Genomic DNA, 25,862 nt, shown 5'->3' with positions numbered 1-25,862 from the left:
ACTGCCTGGCTTTTGGACAAGTTGTGTCACCTCTCTGTGCCTCAGTTTCCTCTGCTGTAAGATGTGGCTAAGAAAATACCTCTAGGGTGGTGGAGGATGATCAGTATTAGTGCTGGCAAAGTGCTTAGAACAGGGCCTATGGCATGATCAATCGCTCATTCAGTCTTTGTATCGGCCTGGTTATTCCCCCTCACAGGGAGGAAACTGAGGCTTGGAGGGAGCACTGCCCTCAGGAGCACGGCGGTCAGCAGGAGCCATGGCTCGCAGGCAGAAGGCCTGGCCCTGGTGCCCACGTACCTAACCACCAGGCTCAACTGCCTGGGGCTGCCGCACTGGCTTTGGCCACATAAACCTTTCTTTAGGAGAAATCTTATGTGGATAACAACATATTAATAGAAGATCAAAGAGGAGGTGTCTGCTGGGGGCTGGGGGAGCCCCACAGTAGCCCCAATTCCCCATATCTCCCTGAAGCCCCCAAGGCCACCCCCTCACAGAGTCTAGCTCCCATGCCCACCCAGTCACTGCTGGCCATGGTGAGGTCTCTGCCTCCCTTCTCCTCCCAGGGCCTGCTGCTGCCCAGCTCCTAGGGATCTGCAGACAGTGCCCACAGCCCCCCATCTCCTCTCCCTGGCTCATAGCCCGTTCCCTCATGCCCTTCCTCACCCTCCCAGCCCCTGCCTCTGGGATGGCAGTCTGTCCTTGCTCCATTCTGTCATCTTGGCCTAGCAAGCCCTGCTCATCCTTCAAAACCCAATGCATGTGCCCTCTTCTCTGCACTTGACTCCCTGAGACCTCTCTCTCTCTCTTTCTCTCTATTTTTTTACATTTATTTTTTTATTTCAGAATATTACAGGGGTATAAGCATTTAGGTTACATATATTGCCTTTGCACCGCCTGAGTAAGAGCTATAAGCCTGCCCATCCCCCACACAGTGCCCACTGCAGCCATTAGGTGTGAATGTACCCATCCCCTCCTCCCTCCCCCACCTGCCCGACACCAGACCCCGGGAGCACGTTAAAGCCTCGGCTGCAGCACTTCTCATTTCAGCTGCTGCATTATCTGCTCAGGGTCTCTCTCCCACCGGCCTGCAACCCCTAGAGGGCAGGGACCATGTCATTTCCACCTTTGGAGCCCTGGTGCCCAGCACAGGCTTGGTACCCAGTGGGAGCACACAGTTTGATGAGTAACTGGACTTTTTAAAAGAATGAAAGAGGAACAGACAGGTCCCCAGTACCTGGCACATGAAAGCTGTTCAGTACAGGTTTCGTCTGTTCGTCCCACAATTATTCACTGGGCGAGACACTGTATTAAGTGCCATTGATACAGTGAGAAAAAACAGGCACGGCCCCTGCCCTCATAAACCGTAAAGACAAGCAGGGAAGAGAAGCATCCATGAAAAATCCCAGGAATAAGGCCGGGCGTGGCAGCTCACGCCTGTAATCCTAGCACTTTGGGAGGCCGAGGTGGGCGGATTGCTCAAGGTCAGGAGTTCGAAACCAGCCTGAGCGAGACCCCGTCTCTACCAAAAATAGAAAGAAATTAATTGACCAACTAAAAATGTATATACAAAAAATTAGCCGGGCATGGTGGCACATGCCTATAGTCCCAGCTACTCGGGAGGCTGAGGCAGTAGGATCGCTGAGCCCAGGAGATTGAGGTTGCTGTGAGCCAGGCTGACGCCACGGCACTCACTCTAGCCTGGGCAACAAAGTGAGACTCTGTCTCAAAAAAAAAAAAAAAAAAATCCCAGGAATAAACACAGAACTGCAGTGTAGCACACGCTGCACAGAGGAGCTGTGTAGCTGTAGAAGAGTAGTAGGTTGCTGGGCACAGTCAGTTGGCTCAGAGGGCAACTGACCATACCTGGGACTTTTAAGCTAACATTTTAAGAACAAGTGAGCACCAACTAGGGCAAAGGTAGGGGAAAGTTTCAAGAACAGCAAGCGCAAAGGCCCTGAGGTACGAAAGGCCTCAGCATGATCAAGGAATAGCAAGAAGCCAGCAGAGTGATCAAGAGGGAGAGGAGGAGATGGGACAGAAAGATCAGCTGGGGCCAGACCTGCAGGACCCTGGAAGCTTTAAGTGGCAGCAGGAAGACATCAAAGACTTCATCAAAGGGTTCTGAGGCCTGGAGTAGCAGGTTCCAATTTGCATTTTTAAAAGATCCATGTGGGGTGGGGTAAAGCAAGAGTGGACAAAGGGCACAAAATGAGTTTGGAGAGGGATATAGGGTCATGTGCAGAGCCCTATGGAGAGCTACCCAAGGGAGCACTATACGCAGGCAGGGAGCACTATACATGGACCGGGAGCACTATGTATGGATGGGGAGCACTATGTATGGATGGGGAGCACTATATGAGGATGGGGAGCACTGCAGGAGGGTATGCAGCTGGGTGGTGAGCAGGGCAAAATCTCAGCTGAGCCTTGTGCCCAGGTACAGAGTTGCACCTGTCCAGAACAATGCCTTTTACTAATCTCCACGTGGAAGTGCTTTGTTCTAACTCCCAGAGAGGCTCTGCAGGGCCCTGACCCTGTAAACCGCAATAAGGAGCCTGCACATCACTCTCCAAACACAGGGGTACCTGCCAGCTCCCCACCCTGTCCCGAGCCAGCCTTGGGGTGAGGCCCAGTGCACAGCCCGACACTCAGAGGCTACCTCCCCTACCTCCAGGCATCCCATGACCCCAGGCCAGCACTGGCCAAGTATGGGAACTGCTCAGGCCATGTGGGGGCAAAAGCAGTGAGGGCCAGAGACATTTCAGTCCCTGCCTGTCACCTGCTGAGGCCTGGGATGCCACACTGGACCACAGGTACTGAGGGATCCCATTTCAAAGTCGCAACGCCGAGCTGACTGCCAGGCGCTGGCAGCCCAGCCAGCTGCCTGGCCATCGAGGAAGGGAGAAAGCCAAGTCACTGGCGGCCCACCCCAGCCGGGGCAGGGAGGAGGGAGGCCTGGCCTGGCAGAGGCCGGCTCCCATTGCAGGCCTCACCCCAGGAGGAGCACGGACATAGTCAGAGTGGAAGTCCCCCCAACTCCTAACCACTGAGGACCCACTCAGGAGATACCAAGTCTTCCAGTGGGGTCACCCAGGCAGAGGAAGGAACAGCCCCGATGTGGGAATGGGGAGGTAGCAGTCTCATCCAGCACAGGTTGAACTATTAACCACCTGGATGGCCTTAGGGACCCTGCATCTCCTCTCTGGGCCTCAGGCTGCCCATCGGTCAGTTTTCTCTCATATTGGGTTAGAAGCAACAAGCTTGATTATGAAATCCTAGCTCTATGACCTACTATAGATTGAGTGTCCCTAATGTGAAAATTCAAAAAGCTCCAAAATCCAAAATTTTTGAGCACCAATATAATACTCAAAGATCATGCTCAAAGAAAATGCTGATTGGAGCATTTCAAATTTCGAGTTTTCAGATTAGAGATGCTCAACCAGTAAGTAGAATGTAAATATTCCCAAATCTGAAACACTTCTGGGTCCCAAATATTTCAGATGAAATCTGTAGCTATGTCACTCTGGAAAGGCCATTTAACTTTTTGAGCTTCAGATCCTTACCTGAAAACGAAGCGCCTACTTCATGAGGTAGTTGTGAGAATTAAACAGGATAGCGTCTGAAAAGCAACAAGCTCAGTGTCTGGCATGCAATAAGTGCTCAAAGATAGAGGCCAGGTAGCCTCTGCAAGACCTCTGCCAGGTGTGCTCGGCCCCAGGGCACCCACAGTTGCAAGACTGAGGTGTGACAGTACCAAGAACTGAGGTTCCAGGTGAGGATGACCCCGTTCCAACCTCCAGGACCTCACAGGGTCACATGTTGGTCAGGGCCACAAGACAGCCAAGGGGCTAACCACCGGTGCTTTTGCTGAACTTGGAGATGACGAAGCATGATGGCTGCTGTCAACTGGTTCCAGGTACCAGGCACTGGGCTTAGCGCTTCCCACCTGCTGTCTTGTTTTATGTTCAATACCACCCAGCGAGGCAAGGGTTGTAATTGGCCCCATTTACGGATGGGTTGAGAATCCTGCCCAGAAGTCTGCTTCTAAGTGACAGGAAGATCGGGACCTTCCTGGACTTTTGAGCCCTTGCTCTCACATTGCCCTGGGAACCCGGCACCGGGGGAACTGGAAAATGAGTGTCTCCAGATCCCAGAGTTCACAAACAGTCCCCATCCGGCCAGCCCCACACACAGCGCCAAGGCTGGTCTTGCAAAGAGCCAAGAGAAGCGCCTTGACCACCAGGGGGCATGCACTGGAACAGAAAAGCACGGGCTGCTGCTCCAAACCAAGCATCTTATGCAACAGGGTAGGAAGAGCACCAAGTCCTGCAATTGCCATCGACCCCACAGTGAGACTCTGAGCATGTACCCAACCCTCCTGGGACTCTCTTGTTCATCTTCTGTAGAGCAAAGAACTGGGGCTAGATAGGGCCCAGGCCTCACTGTACCAACTGCCCAAGGCCCGCAGCCCTGGGCCCGGTCCCAGAGAGTGCGGGAGCCCCGAGCACTGCGTGCAGCCTCAGATGCGACTTCCCCTAAGTACATGGTACTCGAGGCTCCTGGAGTCATCACTCAGCAGTGAAGACTAAGACCTCTGGAGCCGGACTGCCTGGGTTCAAATCCTAGATCTGTACTTATTGGAGATGAGGGCTTGGGCACATTCCTTAAGCTCTCTTCAGCCAGGATGCTAGCCACCTGCCGCGCGGGGCAGTTGGCGTGCAGGGAGTTGACGCACAGAAAGCATGTAGACGGCGCATGGCACCGAATGAACACCCAATAAACCTCGGCCATCCTGACACGCTCCGGGCCTGGGGCTCTGGACCAAGCCTGATGGAGTTCATGGCAGGAGAGAGTACAGAGTCCAGGAGAAAAGAGAAAGACAGACAATGGAGACAGTCTGACTTGATGCCACTATAAAGCCACAAAACCAGGCCAGCGTTCCCCAAGGGTGCTCTGTGAAAGAAAGGGTTTGTGACCAAGCCAGGTGGGGGACAAATCTCAACGGGCTGCTCTACTGCAGGACTTCGAATGGACTTCGCTCTTGGCTCACGGCACCGTTCTAGTGGCAGGGCTCCCTGCTGCATTAGCGCGTGAGAGGACGTGCCGTGAGAAACCCTCCAGTACGCCAGCCCCTCCCGGCACCGAGCACGGGGCCCCGCGCAGTGTGCGGGAAGGTTCGGTGAGAGTGGGCACCCCGAGGCGGGCATGGGCAACCCCTGCCCATCTCCTGCTCCTCCTCTCCTCGCTCATGCCAAGCAAGAGGCTGCTTCGGGACCCGTGCACTTCCTGTTTCTTCTGCCTGGAAGGCTCCTCCCCGCTCTTCCTTCAGGTCACTTAGCAAAGACGACTTCCCTGGCTGTTCTATCAAAAATAGCGTCAAGCTCCCACACCCACTACCCCCTGCGCCCTTTCCCTGCTTTGTTTCCTTTTGTATTAATCACCACCTGCCACATCCTAGGTTTATTTGTTCACTGCCTGTCACCCACCCCACTCCCACTGCATTGAAATGCCAGCTCCATGAGAGCAGGGAATCTGCCCTTTCCGATCACCCCCGTGTCCCCGGCGCCTAGCACAGCACCGGGAACACTGGAAGCGCCCAGTAAACACTTGCAGAAGGAAGGGACCAAGGCCCTCCAGAGCACACAGCTAGCGTCCCAGCGAGCACCTGCTTCATCTTGCAGCTCACGGTTCTCCAACCACAGCCTCCGGGTGCCCCACCTACTGTCACAGCCTCCCCTCCCAAGGACAGAGTCTGCCCATGACACCCTTCAGCAAGCACCCCAGAGCAGCTCCCCACCCACCCAGTGGGATTTCTCTCTTCTTTCTCCCAGTGCAAAATGGCCCTGGGTCAGGAGGTGCACAAACTCCACACCCAGCTGCAGCCAAGAAGAACGAGCATGGGATGGAGAGCCCAAACCGTCTACACTGGCTTCAAATCTCAGCTTCCCCACTCACAGGCTGCATACTCTCAGATTAGTAACCTAACCCCCCTAAGCACTGGTTTGCTCATCTGCAACACAGAGACAAAAGCCCTTCTTGGGGAGGACTGCCGTGACAGTTTTGGGGTACCTAGCAGAGCATGCCCCTCCCATCTTGCACCCACCCCCAGGGCCTCCTTTAGGCAAGTGCCTGCTGTGTGCTGGACCCCATGTATGGCAGGCTGTCCCCTACTGTGCTCCCCTAATACTTCTAAAGCACTCACTGTGTGCTCCGAGTGCTTTGCACGTACCCCTTTAACTTTCCCAACAACCCCGGGAGGTGGCTGCTGCAGTTACACCCATTTCACAGATGAGAAGTCTGGCACTCGACTCACGAGCGCGGAGACGGGGCTCTGAACTGTCTGGGGCCCCTGCTCCCTGCGTACCTTGAAGAAGCCAATGATGCCCACGCCGTAGGCCACGCAGTACTTGTCCAGCAGCTCCCGGTTCCAGGCGTCCAGGTTGACGTACTTGAGGATGTTCTCGTAGATGATGAGGGCGAAGCGGCCGCGGCCCTTGTCCGTGAGCGTGGGCATGTCCCCCTTGCCCGGCGCAATCTCGGTTCTGTACTTGAAGCGGCTGGACTCCAGGATGGCCACCACCTCCTGGCCCAGCTGCGAGTAGAGGCTCTCCACGAACACCAGCACCAAAGGGTCCGTGCGGGAAGGGGCGGCCGCCTGCACGGGCTTGAGCGGCAGCAGGCGGCTGGGGGCCACGGGAGGGGGGTCCCCACAGTCGGACTCAGGGGCGTCCGCCGAGGGCTCCAGGCCCCGCTTCCAGCCATACAGGTAGTAGGCCGAGACGAAGACGCTGAACAGACAGAAGACGAACAGCAGGAAAAGGACGGCCTGCGGGGACACGTGCCGACACAACCTCCGGAGGCACGCCAGGGCAGGCATCCTGGCCCCCCCAGACCGCGGCCACCGGAGGCCTGGCCTGCCCTGGCCACCCCAAGCCCCCACACAGGAGGCACAAGAGTCGTCCGCTGGCCAAGCAATTCACAGAGACTTAGGAAGCGAGGCCCTCGGTGGGCAGTGGGGGTGGAGGGTCCGGGCCCCAGGCCCTTCCCCCCAGCCAGGGGCGCAGTCTGCAGGCTGGTCGCGCTCCTTCCTTCCTCTGCGCCCCTTTATGTCACCATGGCAAACCCCCTGGTGGTCCTGTGCAGAGCAGAAGTGCCCCAGGGCGTCAGGGCCTCCTGGGGGGTCTGGGCAGTGGGCCAGAGGACCCTGGGCAGGCCTGGGGATGTCGCATGACACTCACTCCGTGGGGCCCGCGGGGCCGAGGCTGTGGAGAGAACAGGAGAGTCAGAGCGCGGGCTCCGGGGATCAGCTCACTGAGGACACGCAGGACCCCACCCGGGCAGCCCACGCTCAAGTAGTGCCGCCCAAACTGGTGCATGACGTGGGACAAGCTCTTTAATTGCCCCGAGCCTCAGTGTCCCATTTGTGAAATGTGGCAAGCAAACAGTACCCACTCTCACAAGAGGTTGGATATTAAACAATGGATATAAACAATGTTTATAAATGACTTAGAGCAGGCTGGGCGCAGTGGCTCACGCCTGTAATCCCAGCACTCTGGGAGGCCGAGGCGGGCGGATCGCTCGAGGTCAGGACTTCGAGACCAGCCTGAGCAAGAGCGAGACCCCGTTTCTACCAAAAATAGAAAGAAATTAATTGACCAACTAAAATTATGTATAGAAAAAATTAGCCGGGCATGGTGGCGCATGCCTGAAGTCCCAGCTACTGGGGAGGCTGAGGCAGGAGGATCACTTGAGCCCAGGAGTTGGAGGTTGCTGTGACGTAAGCTGACGTAGGCTGACGCCATGGCACTCACTGTAGCCTGGGCAACAAAGTGAGACTCTGTCTCAAAAATAAATAAATAAATAAATAAATAAATAAATGACTTAGAGCAGTACCCAGCACCTGGTACCTACAAATGGTAGTTGCTATTATCAGAGTCTAAGACTGGGCCAAGAAAAATCCAGAAACGGGAAGGACAAAGAGAGACAATAAATACTTGCAAGGCCTGAGAGATAGACGTGGAATTCTAAATACTACCAAGCACCACGTCCTTGCCACCTTCCCTTCACTTCCTCATCCACTGCTCACCCTGAATGGGCCCAGCAGCCCCATCTGACAGACGAAAAGACTGAGTCTTTGGCGGAAGCAGCCAACCCAGGATTCACAGCCCTGGCCATGGGGCACCCGTGTCCCGGCCGTGCGAGAGGTGAGTCACTGCACCTCTCGGGCATCGGTGAGCTCCCCTGTAAGATCAGCACCCCGGCAGCACCGGCTGTGGCCGAGACTCACCGTATAAACGTGTCTGAGGAGCTTGGCACAAGAAACACTCAGAAATGGCAGCTGACACATTTGTCCCTAATGCAACCAGGCATTTGTCATCCTCAGGTGCACATGTCGGCCCAGGACGGCAAGTGACCAAACACCCTGTCCGAGGATTTCTAGCTTGCCATGAGATGGGTGGGGAAGCTTCCCCTGCATTGGGCCTTCTTCCGCCCTGGCAGCCAGAACTGTGGGTTCCAGCCTCCCCCTTCAGCCTGAACCCCCGACCCAGGCCATGCCACCTACACGCATCTCACCAGAAGGAGCCAATGAAGACCCACACACACACCGCACAAAGGCCCCAACTCCCTCACTCCAAACAGCAAGCCCAAGCACAGCCCTCCAGTCTCCCTTAAACACGAGTCAAAGCCGCAGGGATGAGGTTTCCCAGCAATCCCAGCACCTTCCTATCAGCCGTAGCTGCTGGAAGCCAGCAGGGGGGCTCCCCGGGACCAGAAAGGAAGGTGAGAGAAGCCAGGGTGGAAGGCAAGGCTCAGGCACAGCCCTGGGAGTAAAGACCTGTGAACTCCTGCCCAGCCCCTGGACTACACGGTGCGCTCCATGCTCGCCGTGGGCACGGCATGCTCCAGACTTCACAGGGGCACTTCTACAGATTCACCCTCCAGGTACTTACTGCGGAAGTGTGTAAAGGTTTCCCCACAGGAATACGAATCCCAGTGCTGTTTATAATAGCAAATGCCCGACAATAGGGGAACATCTTCAGAAATCACAACGCAAGCCTGTGATGGAATCTCAGGCAGCCATTTACAATATGTCGAAGAAGTACATTCACTGGCATAGAAATGTAATTACCATATATATTGTTAAAGCAGAAAACGTTTATAAAACAGTCTGTACGTATGTATGGTCATATTTTTGCTAAATGTTTTTGTGCATAGGCTAGAAACTGGTGCTCAACACAAAAAAAGCACTAACAGTGATTATCTCTGGGTGATTTCCATTTTCCGCCTTTTGCCTGATAAACGAGGAGATGGCCGGGACAGCAGGTCTGGTCCCAGCTCTGCCACGAGGCACCGTGTGACCTCAAGCGTACCCTATCGTCACTTCCTGCCTTTTAGCGGGGGGTTGGGGATGATTTCTGGGGGCTCTTCCACCTCTGATATTCTACATTTCAGTCCCCACTATGTGCCAACACCCCAGGGAAGCAGAGGCAGCCGAGAAAACAGGCATCTACAATGCAGGGGGACAGTGGGGGCAGGAAAGGGTGTTTGGGAGAACTGAGGGGTGCTTAACCCCTCTGGAGGGGGGAGGGGGGACTGGGAGGGCTTCCTGGAGGAGGTGGCATCTGAGCTGAACAGAACAAGAAGTAAGGGTTGACCAGGGGTAGGAAGAGGGAATGGCACATGCCCAGCTTGGGGATAAGGCAGCACTTTCCAGGGACTCCCTGCAATTCTAGCTGAGAAGAGGGCAAGAAGGTGCAGGTGTCCAGAGCAGATCCAGGAAGCCTGGGGTGACTGGTCCTACTTATGCACACCATGTTCCATTGGCCACTGATGAGGCAGCCTGTGGCCACAGCCGAGCCCCACCCCTCAGCCTGGGGCCAGGACAGAAGCACAGTGGTAGGGATGCCCTGATGCCCTGATGGTGCCCTGCCCACGCTGGCCACCAAACCCCACTACTCCCCGCAGGCCTGAGCATCGCAGTGGCTGGCCCACCAGCTGTCACAGTAACAGCCTATCAGCATGTTAACGATGCAATCCACTGAGGCCCAGGCGTCTGAGGGTCATAGACCCCTGTGGGAGTCCGACAAGATTTTTCAGATATAAAAAATATGCACATTAAAAAAGAAACGCCCAGCGTTGCCAGAGGTTGCAGGTTGGGGAGATGAATCAGTGAAGCAAGGAGCGATTGTTTGGCAGCGAAAGTCATGTTATTCTACGTTTGCCCAAGCCTGGAGGGTGCACGGCACCTAGAGGGGACCCTAACGTAAATTGTGGGCTCTGGGCAATAAGGCACCGTGTCAGTGTAGGTTTGACAGTTGTCACGGATGTACCACTCAGTGGGGCCAGGCGATAGTAGGGAGGCTGTGCGCGTTGGGGGCAGGAGCATATGGGAAATCTCTGTGCCTTCTTCCCTGTGATGCTGTGAACCTAGAACTGCTCCAAAACAATAAATCCCTTTTCTCACAGTAGTGAAGGATGGCATGTAAAATACACACATGCACACACACACACACACACACACACACATGCACATATACTGGAAAAAGTAACAATTTTAACAAGTTCAGAGCGCCCCTCAAGCCCACCCATGGACCTAAAGTCCTAGATTAACAGAGCTCACCAGTCACACGTGCAGAATGGAGCCCAGGGCTCCTTCTTTCAAACCCAAGCTCCGCCACCTAGTAGCTGTGTGATCTTGGGCAAGTTATTTAACTCCTCAGGGCCTCGGTATCCTGGTATTTAAAACAGGAAAGTTTTACATACTTCCCAAGGTTGTGAAGATTAAATGAGCTGATATATAAAATGCTCAGAACCAGGGCTGGCGCACAGCTGCTGTTATCACGTGCCCTCGTCGCTTATTTAGCGTGCTCACAACTGAGCTCACAGAGCACTTCCCTCTCGCTCACCCCTATGTCCGCAGCCCTGTGAGTCAGGCGGGAAGAGTGTGCTGGCTCCTGCCACAGACTGGGGGGGAGGGGGGCCTGCTCTTTACATGGGGGTACCCAGGTGGCCAAGAGCACCCCCTCCCCTCACTGCATGCCTGAAAACAAGCCTCCTCTCTGGAGGCCATGGCCTTCCCCAGGAGCTGGATGGATGGATCCACAGTCAGAAGCCAGGAGGCTTAGGGTAAGCTGCGGCAAAACTCAGGCCAGACAGAGCGCAGAGTAGCCCCTGTCCCCAGAGAAGGTGGAAGGAAAGCCGGTTGCTTTGTAAACAAAGTGCAGACCACCCAGCTTGCCAGCAAGGGGGGGCCTCCAGCACAGCCCCCTGCAACCCACCCCAGGCCTGTCGCCAGCGATCCAAGGCCCTCCCCACCCACCCGCACTCCCCTGTGGCTCAGGGCTAAAGAACTGGGGGGCTTCTAATCCCCCTGGAGCCACCAAGGCCTCAAGAACATCTGAGGCTGGGGCCTCAATGTCCCCTGCCACGCTGGCCTGCTGGGCCTTGCTGACATCACCACCCCTAGACTCCAGCCTCTCCCAGCCAGGCACCAATATCGGTCAAACGTCTGGGCCTTGCTGGTGGAGTTCCCATTGCCTGGAATGCCTCCCCCAACCCCCCTTGGGATACTTACTCATCCTTCAGGATCCCAGCTCCAAAGCCATCACCCTCTGAAGTCATCTCCAACCCCCGCCCCGGCTCCCACCCCCAGTCCCATTCCCGCCCCGCCCCCTCCCCCTCCCCGAAGTGCAGGACCCTGGGGCCAAAACAAAACGCAGATGTTTATGCGTTCTTTGGCTTACACGGCATTTTTCTATAATTTGGAATTTGTTATTAACATTTTAAAATTAGGAGATTTTATGCAGAGGTCAGAACTTCTAGCTCCTCTTTAAAGGGGGTATGCTCCGGTGACGCTGGGCACACGCCCTCCCCAGAGTGCCCGCCTCGCCATGCGTCAGAGTGCCCCTCGTCCTCCGGTTGGCACAACCTCCGTCCCTCTCTGTAGCCTCACAGCCAGCCTCCCCCCTGGCCTGGCTTCCTGCCCAGCCCCTGCGTGCACCTGAGCTTAGGGTCTGTGTGGCGTCTACGGGGGGCGTTTCTGCACACGGCTCTGCCTCCTGCTGCCCGTGGACCAGGACTGACCGATCTCTGCAGGGGAGGCCCTGCCCGGCACCCGGCACACAGAAGCCCGCAGCAAGTAAGTCTCCTTTCTTCCTCCTGACCCCAAGCCTGGGTGCCGCTCAAGGGCAGAGACCAAGACCAATTCAACATAGAGCTCCCACTTTTCCCAGGACCGTGTCCATACTGTGGATACAAATGAATAAGCAGCTTTAGTATTTACAAAGAGAGGAAGGCTCCAAAGTGAAGTGACTTGCCACAGTCACATGGAAGCTGCTTTTTTTTTTTTTTTTTTTTTTTGAGATGGAGTCTCACTCTATTACCCGGGCTAGATGCCATGGCATCAGCCTAGCTCACTGCAACCTCAAACTCCTGGGCTCAAGTGACCCTCCTGCCTCAGCTCCTGATAGCTGGGACTAAAGGCATATGCCACCATGCCCAGCTATTATTTTTTTTTGAGACAAAATCTCACTGTTACGTGGACTAGAGTGCCATGGTGTCAGCTTAGCTCACAGCAACCTCCGAGTCCTGGGCTCAAGCGATCCTCCTGCCTCAGCCTCCCGAGTAGCTGGGACTACAGGCATGCACCACCATGCCCGGCTAATTTTTTCTATATATTTTTAGTTGGCAAATTAATTTCTTTCTATGTATAGTAGAGATGGGGTCTCGCTCTTGCTCAGGTTGGTTTCAAACTGCTGACCTCAAGCAATCCTCCCACCTTAGCCCCCCAGAGTGCTAGGATTACAGGCGTAAGCCACTGTACCCAGCTTGAAACCACTAAATCTTGACTCAAACAGGTTTCCTTCCTGACTTTGTCTTTGATCTTTTAGTCCTCCATTAAACCCAGGGGTTTCTGTAATAAAAATAATAACAACACCATTATAATCATCATCATTATTAATACTGCTACCACTGTTAACCTGGCGCTGTGCTAAGCATCATCTCATTTAATCATTACAACTAATCCTGTCATTATCCACATATACAGTTGAGGAAAATGAGGCTCAGAGAGGTTAAGTCATTTGCCCAAAATCACAGAGTGGCAGAGCTGAAATTTGAACCCACACCCCGTGAGGAGGAGCCTGTGGGGGAACCCTGGCTGGGGGTAGGCAGGAGCATGAGGCAGAACCTCAGCCACCCAGAACCCCAGCGCTCCGCCAGGCTCCCACTGCACTCTTCCAGCCCTAGTCCCAGCTTTCCCTGCCAAGGTGCTGGGGATAATGAATGAGATGCTCTGGTTGTCATGGAGACGCCATGGCAATGCTGCACTTTCGGGAAATACCACGGTAACCGTGGCCATTGCTCTGGAGTTGAAAGTCACTCCCTATTCCACCTCCCCACCCGAAAATGCTCTGGTTCCCCACAATCCTCCCCAGGACCCACAAGAAAAAGGGGGCTGAAGTGCAAGGACCCTCTTACAGAGCAAGCTGTCCAGAGACTGAGGCCAGGAAAGGGGTCTAGGTTGGGCCCCGGATGAATGGGTGGGCTCCAGGAATGAGAATAAGAGTTGCCTGGGAGCAGAGACTACGCCAGCTGTGCCCAATAACCCAACTCACACGTACTTGGCGCCTACTGTGTGCCAGCAGACATCCTGGGAAGGGCTGTGTGCATCACGCTAGCTCACCCTAGCGTTGGCAGCTAGCATCACAGTTAAGGGCTCAACTGGAGCCAGCCTGCCTGGGCTTGAATCTTGGCTCCATAATTTACTAGCGCTATGCATGACCTTTGAGCAAATCTGTCAACCTCTCTGAGCCTCAGTTTGCCTAACTGTAAAATAGGGTTTACACTACTGAACTATCTCACAGGCCTGCTGCCAAGACAAAGAGAGATGATGTGTATAAAACAATGAGCTCAGTGCCTGGCTAATAAAATGATTATCCATTAACAGATTTGGAAACTGAGGCTCAGGAAGGAACTGGTCCAAACCACATATCAAATTAATAGTGGGTGGACAAAGAGAGAAGGAGGGAGGTCAGGCTGAAGCCAGCAGGGAAGACAAGAGAATGGGCTCCAGGAAGAAGTGAAATGTTTGAGATCACACTGGGAGTTGGGAACAAGCAAATGATCCACTCCCTGTTCCTTATTCTGCATTTATTGAGCACCACTAGGTACCAAGCACAGAAGTGGGCACTGAAAATGCAGTGGCCACCAAGACCTTCCCACAGTGGTTTCTAGAGGCCTTGGGGCTCCAGGGTTTTAGGTCTCTGGAGTGATGCTGCTGCGGGGTGGATGGGCGAGGTGCCCCAGCCCCAAATGCTCACCCAGCTCTCACATTTTATTTCCAGCCTGCATCCTTGCTGCCCATGCCCCTGCAGGCCACCCTCCTCCCATACCACACCACTCACACGCAAATGAATCCACAGGAAAACTCGCAGGGTAGTGACATGCTTAAATGGTGTTGTCACAGGCATTGGGACAACATGCACAGGGGCAAGGGGCAGGGGGTGGCCGAGAGGAGGCCAGCGCAGGAAGAGCCCTGCAAGCAGGCCCAGAAGCATGTGAATGGCACCCGGGCTCTGGCAGGGACTCTGGGCGGGGACTCGAGCAGGAGAGGAGGCAGTGGCGGCTGCAGGCCCAGGCACTGGTGGCCACATATACACCCAGGGCCACTCCCCACAGCTGGCCCAACCCCTCCCAGCCCGTCACACCCCCAGCACAGTCACACCACCCGCCCATCCAGGCACACCCACAGCTGCCCCACTCCGCAGCCACCCTGCCACGGCCTGGCCTGCCCCACCCACCAGGTCCAATGCAGCAAGGAAAATCCTCCACATTTGCTTCCCAGCTGTGCGGGAGTTTCTCCAGCCCAATTACACCCCAGGGAGGCCAGACCAGAAGCAAATCCCTTCCTCTGCTGGAATTCGCTGCATGCCCCTCCCCCACCACCCCTGCAGTGCCGCCTGGCTGGGTGCCAGGCTGCCGCCTGCCTGTCAGTCACCCCACCCTAAGTCCAGGGCCGCCACCCCAAGGGAGGGGCTGTCGGAAGTCTGGCTCAGAGTCGCAGGGCCACAGACAGCACAGTCCACCTTACAGTAAGCACATGGGGACGGGGGCCCAGAGAGGGGGAAGGCCTCCCTGCCCTTGCACTGGCCAGGCCGGCCCCACTCCCACCTCCTGCGGCCCATTTTCCTGTCTGTTAAAACCCTGCCACTCCTCCTGCAAGGCCAGCCTCAGCAGGGAGCTGGGCTCCGCTGGCCATGGATTTCAGAAGTCCCGGTCAGCTCTCCTGCTCTGCATCCCACCGTCCAGTGCCAGCTGTTAGCTGCTCTCACGACGACAACGACCAGAATGCCGGTCTCCAGCTTCACCGAAGGTCTTCCAAGGCACAAGCGGTCTCCTACCCACAGTAGGTGCTCCAAAGCGACATGCTTTTGCCAAGTTCATCCCCCTCTGTGAATCTGCTACCAGGCAGCTCCAAGCTAAATGCATTACTAATGTTAACTTCCACTTACCAGACACACTCTGTCTGTATTGCATGCTACTATTTCGCCCTTACCACAGCACCACAACCTGTATTCCCATTTCACAGATGAGGAACTGAGGCCCAGGGAGGGCCGGTGACTTGCCACATCCCACAGAGCTAATGAGGGGGTGAATGGCAATTTCAGCACAAACCCGGAGCCTGGGTGTCCGTCCCTCAGTCCCACAGCCTGACTGTGCTCACCTGGGACAGCTGACGCTGGCCGGGTGCCCCGCATATCCCATTCTCTGCTCCCTTCGAATAGTTCTCTCTGTTTTTGTTTTCGTCCACGTTATGTGTGTTTTAACATCCCAAGCAGCCTCTAATAGATCCTTCTTGGAAGCAGCCCCACAAATCACCCATCCATCGGCAAGCAGAGTATAAAGCGCTGGTTCACTCCCTGGTTCTCAACCGGGGCGCTGGTGCTGGGCTCCCTGGCAGGGAAGGCCCAGCAGAAAGCCTCGGGAACTTAGACCTCGCTTGTTGAGAATTTGTCTTTCTTCCAACAGGGCTTGGGTTGAGAGTTTACCTTTGTACCAGCTCTGAAGAAAAGGTTTACCCAGCAAACAAACCAGACAGCCTGAGGGGGAGGGGGCCGTGTGGGGACAGGGCAGGCCAGGAGCAGCCGCCCTCCAGGCCCAAGGACAAGCTCCCCCCGGCCCACCGAGCTCCTCACGCAGACCTGGGCTGTCAGGACCACAGCAGGGAATGCCACTCAGTGGCCCATGCAAGCCTCCCAAGAGAGGGCTTCCCTTTCCCCCCAAATGCCAAATCTGCCCACAACAGAGTCACATCCATCCCAAACTATTTTTCTTAGGCTCAGATCAAAATCGAAAGAAAGAAAACATTTCCCTACAAATGTCATAACCTCCCTCGCCGACACCAGCCAACACTGACTGAGCTCCCCCACCCTCAACTCTCCCACCCTGAGAGGCGGTGTCGCTGGCATGTGCACTGGACAGACAAGGAAATGGAAGTTCAGAGAGGGCAAGTAACTGACTCAAAGTCACACAGCTGGGCAGAACTGGTGTTAGGACACCCCTTCCAGCCCACCTCGGAGCCCCTGTTCATAACTCTTATACGGTCCTGCTGCCCAGCATCCCACACCCAGGAGAGAGGCTTCTTGCAGGTGACCAGCCCTGGGACTGCTGGGCCAGCTTCTCAAGCAACGGCAAGTTTCAGCCTCCTGGGAAAGCCTGCCCCAACAGAGTGGGACACCAGGGACCCCCAAAAAGGCAGTTCCTCAGCCAGAGAGACCCCCACAACAAACCCCATATAAGAAAGGGGTCTGTCCCCTGCCCCAGGGAGAAGTCTCAGCTAAGGAAGAAGGAGGAGGCAGGAGTGAGGGCCAGAAGCAGAAGACCTCAGCCAGCAGGCACAGCATACAGGACAATGGTGACCAGCATGCCTCGTGGGCTGGGTGCGTGCCAGGTGCGACCCCAAGCTCTCCCCAGTCCTTACTCGGTGTATTTGTCATTTATTCCTAATGAAGTAAAAACAACTGTATCACACCCTGAGCTTCTCCCCTGTCTGTGTCCCTGCTGACCAGCTGGGAAGCGCCGGTCACCACCAGCCCTGCCCCCCCCCTCGCACAGCCAACCCCAGGCCGCAGACGCCCCTGGGAGACCCCAAGGAGCAGGCAGACTCAGGGGCCCCCACCTCATGGATGCAGGAGCCAAACCCCACGTGAGCCTGGAATCCACATCGGCCTCCCAGCCCCTCCCCAGGCTCTGAACACTCGGGGGACGAGAGAGAAGTGTCCCCTCTGAGTCAAGCCCCATCACTCCCTGTGTGCAAGCCCCTGCCCTCTCTGTTTCCTCACCTGCAAGACGACGGGCGGGACTAGAGCAGGAGCGTGTGACCCTCTGGGGGTCACAGAAACCTCTGAGAATGTGATGACTGTTAGTGGACTCATGCCCCAGACACACAAATCCAGGGTGGCTGGGATCAGCCGCCGCCACCAAAAACCAAGTTAAGAGTGTGGAAACTTTCTTTGACAGGCCACAGCTCTCAGGGTCCATAGCATCTGGGTGCCCTGGGACCTCCCATTCCAGCATCCCCTGTGGGATTGTGAAGTCAATCCTTAACTCCTGGACCTGTTGGCTTCAGGTGGCTTTGTGGACTTGCCCCGCTGTCGGAGAAGCCGCAAGAGAAACGGAGCCCTTGCTCCCCGTCCCGCAGCCCCTCCTCCTCCTCCTCCACCAAGAACCGGCCAGGTCAGCAGCGGCCCCCGTTGTGGGGCAGCCAGGGGCCGGGACACTGGAGGAGCCTGCCCGTGACCCTGGGCACAGACAGGACCCAGCGCCCCGGTAGGCATGTGCATGCACACACACCACGCGCACGCACACTCAGACCAGGGCACCAGGGACAGTGGTCAGAGGGCCGGGAGCCGGGGAGAGAAGGCCAGACCTACCGGAGCTCGGGCGCCGGCTGCGTGGCTCCGCTCCCCTTCACTGCGTCCTCTCGGTGGCTGCACCTAATCCCAGAGCCAGGACAAATGGCATTACTGTCAGCCCAGTCCCCTCCCCAGGAGGGAGGGAAGGAAGGAGGGAGGGAGGGAGGGAGGTAGCCCCAGGGCACCCTGAGCCACCAACCACGTTCCCAGAAGCCTCCAGCCTCCCCCATCGCCACCTCCCTTGTCAGGGCGGCCAGCCCCTGCGGCCCACCTCCTTCATCTCAGAAAGATGTGCCCCCCCCCCCAGTTTTGCCCCACGCCCAAGGGTCCCCATAGCAGGCAAGGGCCCTGCATTGAGAGGCCGTCCCTGGAAGAGGAGAAGCATGTCCCTGACCCCATGCCAAGGGGTGCCCTGGTCCCTCTCAGGACAGGCGGGAGCCAGAATGGAGGAGCCCTTGCGGGCAATAATAAGGGTAACTGGGCTCTGGTTCCAGCCCTGCCTAACTTTCTATGCAACCTCACGGAAGGCCCTGCCTGCTCCTGACTTCAGTTTCCCCACCTGTCCTGGGGAAAAGAGTCGTCCTGATGCGCCCAGCTGATAGGATGCTGGCTTCTGGCCCCGCCCCCAGCCCAGCCCAGCTACCAGGCCCTTCCCATTGCCCCACCCTGCAGAGGAGGAAGAAGAGTGACGGACAAAGGTGTGGCGGGTGTTAGGATCCGTGCCAGAGTGTCAACATGCTAGAGTTGAACAGGGCCTCGAAAAGCCCAGGCCCAGACAGGAGAAGCGGCCTGGCCGCGGTGGCACGGCAAGCTGGCAGAGGGCCAGGCCAGCTGGGTTTGCGTCTTGACGTCTGTCTGTGTTCACTTAAAAGTGTCCACCTGAAAAGGCACTTGCCTTCTTAGAGGACGCCAGGGAAGCACAAGGCAATTTGCTAATGGTAGAATTTCAGGGCCCAAGAGCTGCAGTAGGGAAAAAATAGAAAGAAGAGTGGTGTGTTTATGTGTGGGGTGTTGAGGGATGGAGACCGGTCTGGCTGTCCAGGCACCTTGTGTCACCCCATAAGGGTGGCCAAGGGTCCCACCAGCCCCAGGGAAACCCTAGGAGCCCCTTCCAGGGATCAGCAGCCTTGGCCACCTCTTGAGAAGTGACCCGAGGCCCCGCAGTGGTGACAGGGAGACTTGCCCAGGTGGACACCCCAAGACCAGCACACGCCGGAAGATACCAAAGCCCCGGGAAAACCGAAAAGCCTTCAGGCGGTGGCCAGAGAGGAGGCAGTCGGGCGGGCTGGGGATGACACAGAGGAAGGGAAAAGCTTTGAGGGCCTTGGAGCCGCAGAAGCCCCCTAATCTCCCCGAGGCCTGGCGGGCAGGACAAGGGGCCTGCTGAGACCAAGGGGCTTCACCGAGGCCCACATGAAAGCAGCCTGTTCCCTGCAGACTCGCTGGGGCTTGTCGCTAGGACGAGAGCCTGCTGCCAACACACCTCGGGCGTGAGGGGCTCCACGCACTGACACGGAGGCGCAGCTGGCGGACGGAGGGGCGGGAGCCGGGGTAGGTGTGCAGGAGGCCTGGATTTCTCCAGAACACAGACAGCTAGAGAGCAGGCACACAGCAAAAAGCGCCCGGTGACCGACTTCACCCAGCCTCCTTTTAAAGGGCCCCACAGGCCTCGGTGAGACTCTAGAAGGTGCCTCACAGGGGTCCCGAACGGTTCACAGGGTCAGAAGACCTAGGTGAAGTTCAAGTCCCAGATGAAGCACTAACCCAGGTCTGCGCTCAGGCGCCTCCTGATTCTCTGCACCTAGATGCCCACAGGCACCTATGCCCCTATTCCCAGCCTCGCACCAGCTGCCTGAGACCGCAGGCAAGCACCACCCCTTTCTGGGCCTTGCTCTGTTCACATAAAATGGAATCACAATACTGGGCTTGGTGGCCCACACCTGTAATCCCAGCTCCTCGGGAGCCTGAGGCTGGAGGGCTGCTTGAGCCCAGGAGTTCAAGTCCAGCCTGGGCAACATAGCAAGACTCCATCCCTAAAAAAGGAAATTTTGGCTGGGCATAGTGGCTCACACCTATAATCCTAGCACTCTGTGAGGCCCAGGCAGGAGGATTGCTTGAGGTCAGGAATTCAAGATCAGCCTGAGAAAGAGAAAGATCCCATCTCTACTAAAAATAGAAAAATTAGCCGGGCATGGTGGCACACGCCTGTAGTCCCAGTTACTCAGGAGGCTGAGGCAGGAGGATCACTTGAGCCCAGGAGTCTGAGTTTGCTGTGAGCTAGGTTGATGCCACAGCACTCTAGCCCAGGCAACAGACTGAGACTCTCAAAACAATAACAACAACAACAAAAAAATAGTGATCTCAAAAATAAACAAATATTTAAAAATTTAAACAAGTAAAATTTATTTTAACTTTTTTTTTTTTTAGAGACAGGATCTTGCTCTGTCACCCAAACTGAAGTGCACTGGAGCATTCAAAGCTCACTGCAGCCTGAACTCCTGGTGATCCTCCTGCCTCAGCCTCCCAAAGTGCTGGGAGTATAGATGTGAGCCACAGCACCTTTTACTTTTGGCCGGGTGCCATGGTTCACACCTAGTATTCCCAGCACTTTGAGAGGCCAAGGCGAGAGGATCACTTTAGGTGAGGTGACAGGATCACTTGAGGTCAGGAGTTCAAAACCAGCCTGGGTGACATAGCAAGACTCTGTCTCTACAAAAAAAGTAAGAAAAAAATTAGCCGGGCCTGGTGGCCTGTACCTGTAGTCCCAGATACTCAGGAGGCTGAGATGGGAGGATCGATTGAACCTAGGAGTCTGAGGCTGCAGTGAGCTATGATCATGCCACTGCACTCCAGACTGGACAACAGAGACCCCATCTCAAAAAAATAAGTAAATAGAATAGAAAATTAATTAATTTAAAAAATGGAATTGTGCCAGATGATCCCATGGACCCTCCTAACTCAAAACTGGGTGATTCTGCGGGGAGCGTACCTGACCTCTGCAGCAACCCCCAGCAACAGGTACGACAGTCCCAGCTCCCTGCTGTGGATAAGCCCATCTGTCCCCGTGTTCCACGCCGAATGCACATTATACGACTACCCTATACCAGCATGTGCTGGGCCCTTTGCTAAATGCTTGCCCTCCCCTTCCTCGGGGCCTCATTTCACAAACGTGGAAACTGAGGTTCACAGAGGCTGGGCAACCTGCTCAGGCTCGCAGTTGGGAGGTGCTTAGCTGAGATTCGAACCAGCATCCGTCTGGCTCTTAATCCCCACATTCCCTGGCATCAGTCACAGATAGCCCAAAACCTACCGGGGCCAGGAAAATGCCATCGGCTCTTTGCACCTCCCACATGTCCCAGCATACAATGCCGAGGCTAGCGTGCAGGCAGGCTGGTGGCCAGGCGGGGACGGGGACATCTGCGGGGGCACTGAGCATTCCGCAGACTCACCGGCCTCCAGCCCGGCCCTCTGTCCGCAGCTGTGGCTACGACGCGCTCACTGCCAGCAGCACACCACAACCACCGCTGGGTCATTTCTAAATCGTTGCACAGATGTGAACGAAGCTTTTTCACAGGCGTTGCTTTGGTGTCACATGCCAATTTATAAAAGTGTAGTGGGGATTTCTTCCTCCTTTCTCAGAAGAGGAAAGTGGGCTTCCTGGAAGACAAGCGACTTCCCAAGAAGCACACAAGGAGGCACTGTCTGAGATGAACTTGGGGCCCACATCCTCTGCCTCCCTGCCCAGGGCTGCGCCTGCCCCTCCGTGCTCTCGACTTTCCAGGTCAACCAGCACTGGCTGGGCCTTTGGGACAACAATGACCATTTTTGGTCGTTTTTGGTCATTTTGAGAGTTTACTCAGTGCCAGGTATTGTACTCGGCACTTCACGTATTATCTCATTTAACCATCTCGACATCCCCGTAAATTCAGCACCGCACCTGTTTTCATTGCACAGACCAGAGACACGGAGGCTCAGCGATGTCAGGTATCATGTCCAGGGTCACCGCGCCAGAAGGGGCAGAGCTGGCATTCAAACCAAGCTCGGTGTGCCCCAGAGCCTGGGGCCTAAACCCCTGCGCTGTGCAGCTCTGTCTGGGAGACTGTCCCAGGCAGTTCCTGGAGGGGACAGGAGGCAGACACACCAAACAGCGTGTGTGCCTGGCAGGTTATGGCATGATTACGATAATGGAAGGACAAACAAAACTCTAAGGGAGCCCACAAGAGGGAAGCTGTTACAAACGTCCGGGCAGAAGGCCAGGAGTCTGAGCAAGGGACCTGGGAACAGAGGGAGGTGACAGATATGAGGGAGGCGGCCTTGTGAGACCTTGGTCAAGTATCTTGCTCTCTCTGGACCTCAATTTACCCGGCTGTTAAGAAAAGTCCCTGGAATATCTCCAAAACCCACTCCATCCCTAAAGACTCTAGGTCCCTGGGAAAACAGGCAATGCCTGGAGACGGCCTGGCTGTGAGCCCCGGGGACTCTGAAATGTCCTTGGCCGTCCTGGCACAGCTCGACTGCTTGGAAACAGGCTTGGAGAAGCAGAGGGCTTGGCTGGCATGCCTGGGCACCAGTGAAGTGTGGGTCCTGAGAGGGCCACATTCCGCCCATTGTCAACCTCTCCATGGCTCCACTGGAGCAAGCACCACCCGGCCTGGACCCAGCCCAGGAACCGGGGTCACGCCAAGTGCCCAGGGGAATGCCACTCCAGGCCCTGCCCTGCCCCGCCCCGCCAGCCCTGTCCAGAACCCTGCATGCAACTTCGGTCCACTCAATTCACCCACCCCCCTCCCAAGCCCTCACTCCCAATTCCCTGAAGGCCGGCCACTGGGATGCAGAGACAAGGAGTCCTATAGGAGACCTTAAGGACAATGACCACCCCCAGTCCCAAGGGCCCTGTGCAAGACAGAGGCTGCCCGTGCCAGGGCAGTGAGGACCTCGGCTGGGGCAGGGGACAGAGTCCATTTCAGCAGCCCTTAGCTCTCCTCTGCAAGGCAGAGGGTACAGGGACTTACTGAAAGCACTCAGCCCAAGTCCCCACACTCACAGCTGCCCCAGCGAACCACACGCCTGTTCACCAACCTGCCACCCACTGGGCAAGGCCCCCGAACCCGACCGGCCACACGGGTCACTGACACAGCCTCTGTTGACGGGGCGTGCCAATGCCTCGCTAAGTGCGTCATGGACATTTTCTCACGTAACCCTCACTGTAAACCTGTGAAGCAGCTCCTATAATTGGCCCATTTTTACAGACGAGAAATTATTGGCTCAGAGAGGTTACATCACTTGCCCAGAGTCTCACAGCCAAGGAGCATTCGCACTCACGCCTGCCTGACTCCACGCGCCTCCTCAAATGCTCCCTGCCACCCTTTGAACTCTGGAGCCGGCCCAACACTTCTATGTACAGGAGGGGAAACCAAGGCACAGAGCTCTCTCTGTTGGCAGCAGAGCCAGGATAAGGCCTGAGGTCTCCAGCCTCCCTTCCGTCCCCCCCTCCGCCCCGGAAGGAACTCCCGCCCACAAGACATGCCAGGCAGCAGGGCTGGGACGGGACCTCCCCTGTGACAATGGGAGACTCAGAATCTTCCTCCTCCTCTGTCCAGAAGGAAGGGGAAGCAGGGGGAGGTCTGCAGAGAGGAACAGGCACGTGAGGGAGCAGGACACGTTTGCTCCCAGCGTGGGGGTGCACCCTACGCACCACCCCCAGGCACCCTGCAGGAATAGCCCGGGCAGCAACAGGAAGAGGGAGGGCCCCGGCCCCATGTGCCCTCCCACCACCAGCGCAGGCCCCCACCTGACACAGCTGACCCGAAATCTCCATTTCTCTCCCCAAACCTGCCTGCCCTGCAGCCTTCCCTGTCTCAGTAAATAGCAACGCTGTCCTCGCGGTCAACACCCTCTCCTCCTCGCACCCCGTATCTAATCCACCAGCAAATCCCATCAGCTCATCCTGCAAAATAAATCCAGAGCCCAGCCCCAGTTTGCCTCCCCGCCGTCCCTGCCACGGGCCGGCCTGTCCTCCCTCGCGCTGCGAGTGCAGCAGCCTCCTGGCCGGTGGTCCCACGCCCACCCCTGCCACCCTCCACACGGTCTCTCTAAAATGTATGTCAGTCCTCAGACCCAAGCCCCCCACAGCTTCCTATCACTCAGACTTAAAAAACAGAGTCCTCTGGGTAAGCCAGGAAGCCTAGCCCGATCTGCTGCCCTGAGCCCTCGGCCCCATCTCTGACCCCATCTCTGACCACAGTGACTTACTCCTTCCACCCAGCCACCCCCGCCTCCTGGCTATTCCTCACGCCCCGCCCACGCCCTCCTGCCGGGACGCCTCTGCTGGCTGCGCCCTCTGCCTAGAAGCTCTTCCCAGATCCCCCCCCCCCCCACCAGGGACCTTCCCTGACCACCTGCCGTGGCAGGGCCACTCCCTCAAATCACACTTGCTACTCCCCCCATCCAGCTTTATGTTTCTTCCAGGCACGTCTGGGCACCTGAGGAACCGACATGTCTGCGGGTCTGCTGGTCCCGTCCCACCACTCGCATGTCAGCCCCACGTCCAACAGGGACTTGGTCTGTTTCGCTCACCACCATGTCCTAGTGCCTAGAGAAGGGCGGGGACCAAAGTGATGTTTAATAAGACTGCGGAATGAGGGACTATTCCTTCCCTCATCCAAACACACCTTTGGCCTCCGGAGATCAGGGTTAGCTGGGGGCGGGTGTGATACGCCACCTGCACCCGCTGAATCCGGAGGTCTCACATGACCAGCTCCCGGCCAAGTCCCCAGTCCTGTGCTGGGACAAATACCGTTGGGACCAATGGACAGGACTCTGCATTTGTCCCTGTCTGGGGCCTTTGCCCATCCTTTTGGCCATGGGAGGAGAACTTCTGGGTGCTGGCACCTGGGCCACTAGAGGGAACATGAACTGGGCTGCCACCATGCTCCCTGACAGCCCACCAGTGGCCGGGGCCTGGCATCTGCCCGTGGCTGCCTGCCCTGTGCTCCCAGCAAGAGGACGCAGAGGGGGGAGGCCGTGCCACGCCTGCCCTTGTCCTGTGGTCAGCAGGGCGGCCGTCAGAAGGAAGCTTTGTTCTTAGAATAAAGAGCATGAAGCCCAGTGCCAGGCAGAAGCGGGCACAGGGGCAGCGGGCCCATTAGAGACAGTTTAAGGAAAAACAAAAAAAGAGGCCGGGCGAGGTGGCTCACGCCTGTAATCCTTAGCTCTCTGGGAGGCCGAGGTGGGCGGATTGCTCAAGGTCAGGAGTTCAAAACCAGCCTGAGCCTGAGCGAGACCCCCGTCTCTACTATAAATAGAAAGAAATTAATTGGCCAACTGATATGTATATAAAAAATTAGCCGGGCATGGTGGCGCATGCCTGTAGTCCCAGCTACTCAGGAGGCTGAGGCAGAAGGATCGCTGGAGCCCAGGAGTGTGAGGTTGCTGTGAGCTAGGCTGACGCCACGGCACTCACTCTAGCCTGGACAACAAAGCGAGACTCTGTCTCAAAAAAAAAAAAAAAAAAGAGAGATGGAGGATGTCTGAGTGGTAATTTGCACACCCAACCGGTTTCGTGCCTCTAGGGTGGCTGTGACCATGGTTCACTCTTCCAGCTCTAACCAGGTGGTCACAGACAATCAGATGACTGTCCGCAGCTGGCCCTGCGGAGGGAGGTGGGGCCGGAGGAGCATGGCCTGGCCTGGTGTCGGAAGACCTGGGGTCCCAGCACGACTTTCCACATGCTCATGTGTGACATCAGGAGGGTCTCCTCCCTCTGTGTACCTCAGTTTACCCAGCTGTAAACAGCTTGTTCGGGCCCACCCTTGATGTCTCAGCCTACCGGCCACAGGACCACACAGCAGGGAGCCCCTCAGCCTGTAGCCAGGTCACTGAGCCACCCAGGTCACTGAGCCACCCAGGTCACTGAGCCACCCAGGCAAGGCCTGATACCTGGCACAGCCC

The 25,862-nt window shown here is 56.4% G+C and overlaps 1 protein-coding gene across 5 annotated transcripts in view; it reads right to left on the bottom strand.

Moving 5' to 3' along the window:
- Positions 1–25,862, bottom strand: part of NDST1 (N-deacetylase and N-sulfotransferase 1) — a 65,381-nt gene that overhangs the window by 25,684 nt on the left and 13,835 nt on the right. For 2 of the 5 annotated variants that reach the window (XM_012791059.3, XM_012791037.3), the window contains exons 2-3: positions 17,931–17,993; positions 6,362–7,259 (exon numbers count right to left, since the gene is read on the bottom strand). In XM_012791059.3, the coding sequence (XP_012646513.2) occupies positions 6,362–6,874 (513 nt within the window). In that variant the 5' untranslated portion in view covers positions 6,875–7,259; positions 17,931–17,993. Of the gene's footprint in view, positions 1–6,361; positions 7,260–15,721; positions 17,072–17,930; positions 17,994–25,862 lie in introns of those variants that run through there. The other 3 variants (XM_012791075.3, XM_012791065.3, XM_012791067.3) reach the window with 2 other exon arrangements.

Source organism: Microcebus murinus, chromosome 21 (assembly GCF_040939455.1).
Source record: "Microcebus murinus isolate Inina chromosome 21, M.murinus_Inina_mat1.0, whole genome shotgun sequence".
NCBI classification, from domain to species: Eukaryota; Metazoa; Chordata; class Mammalia; order Primates; family Cheirogaleidae; genus Microcebus; species Microcebus murinus.
Note: the sequence above shows the minus strand (reverse complement) of the source record. Positions and strands in the feature narration are given on the sequence as shown.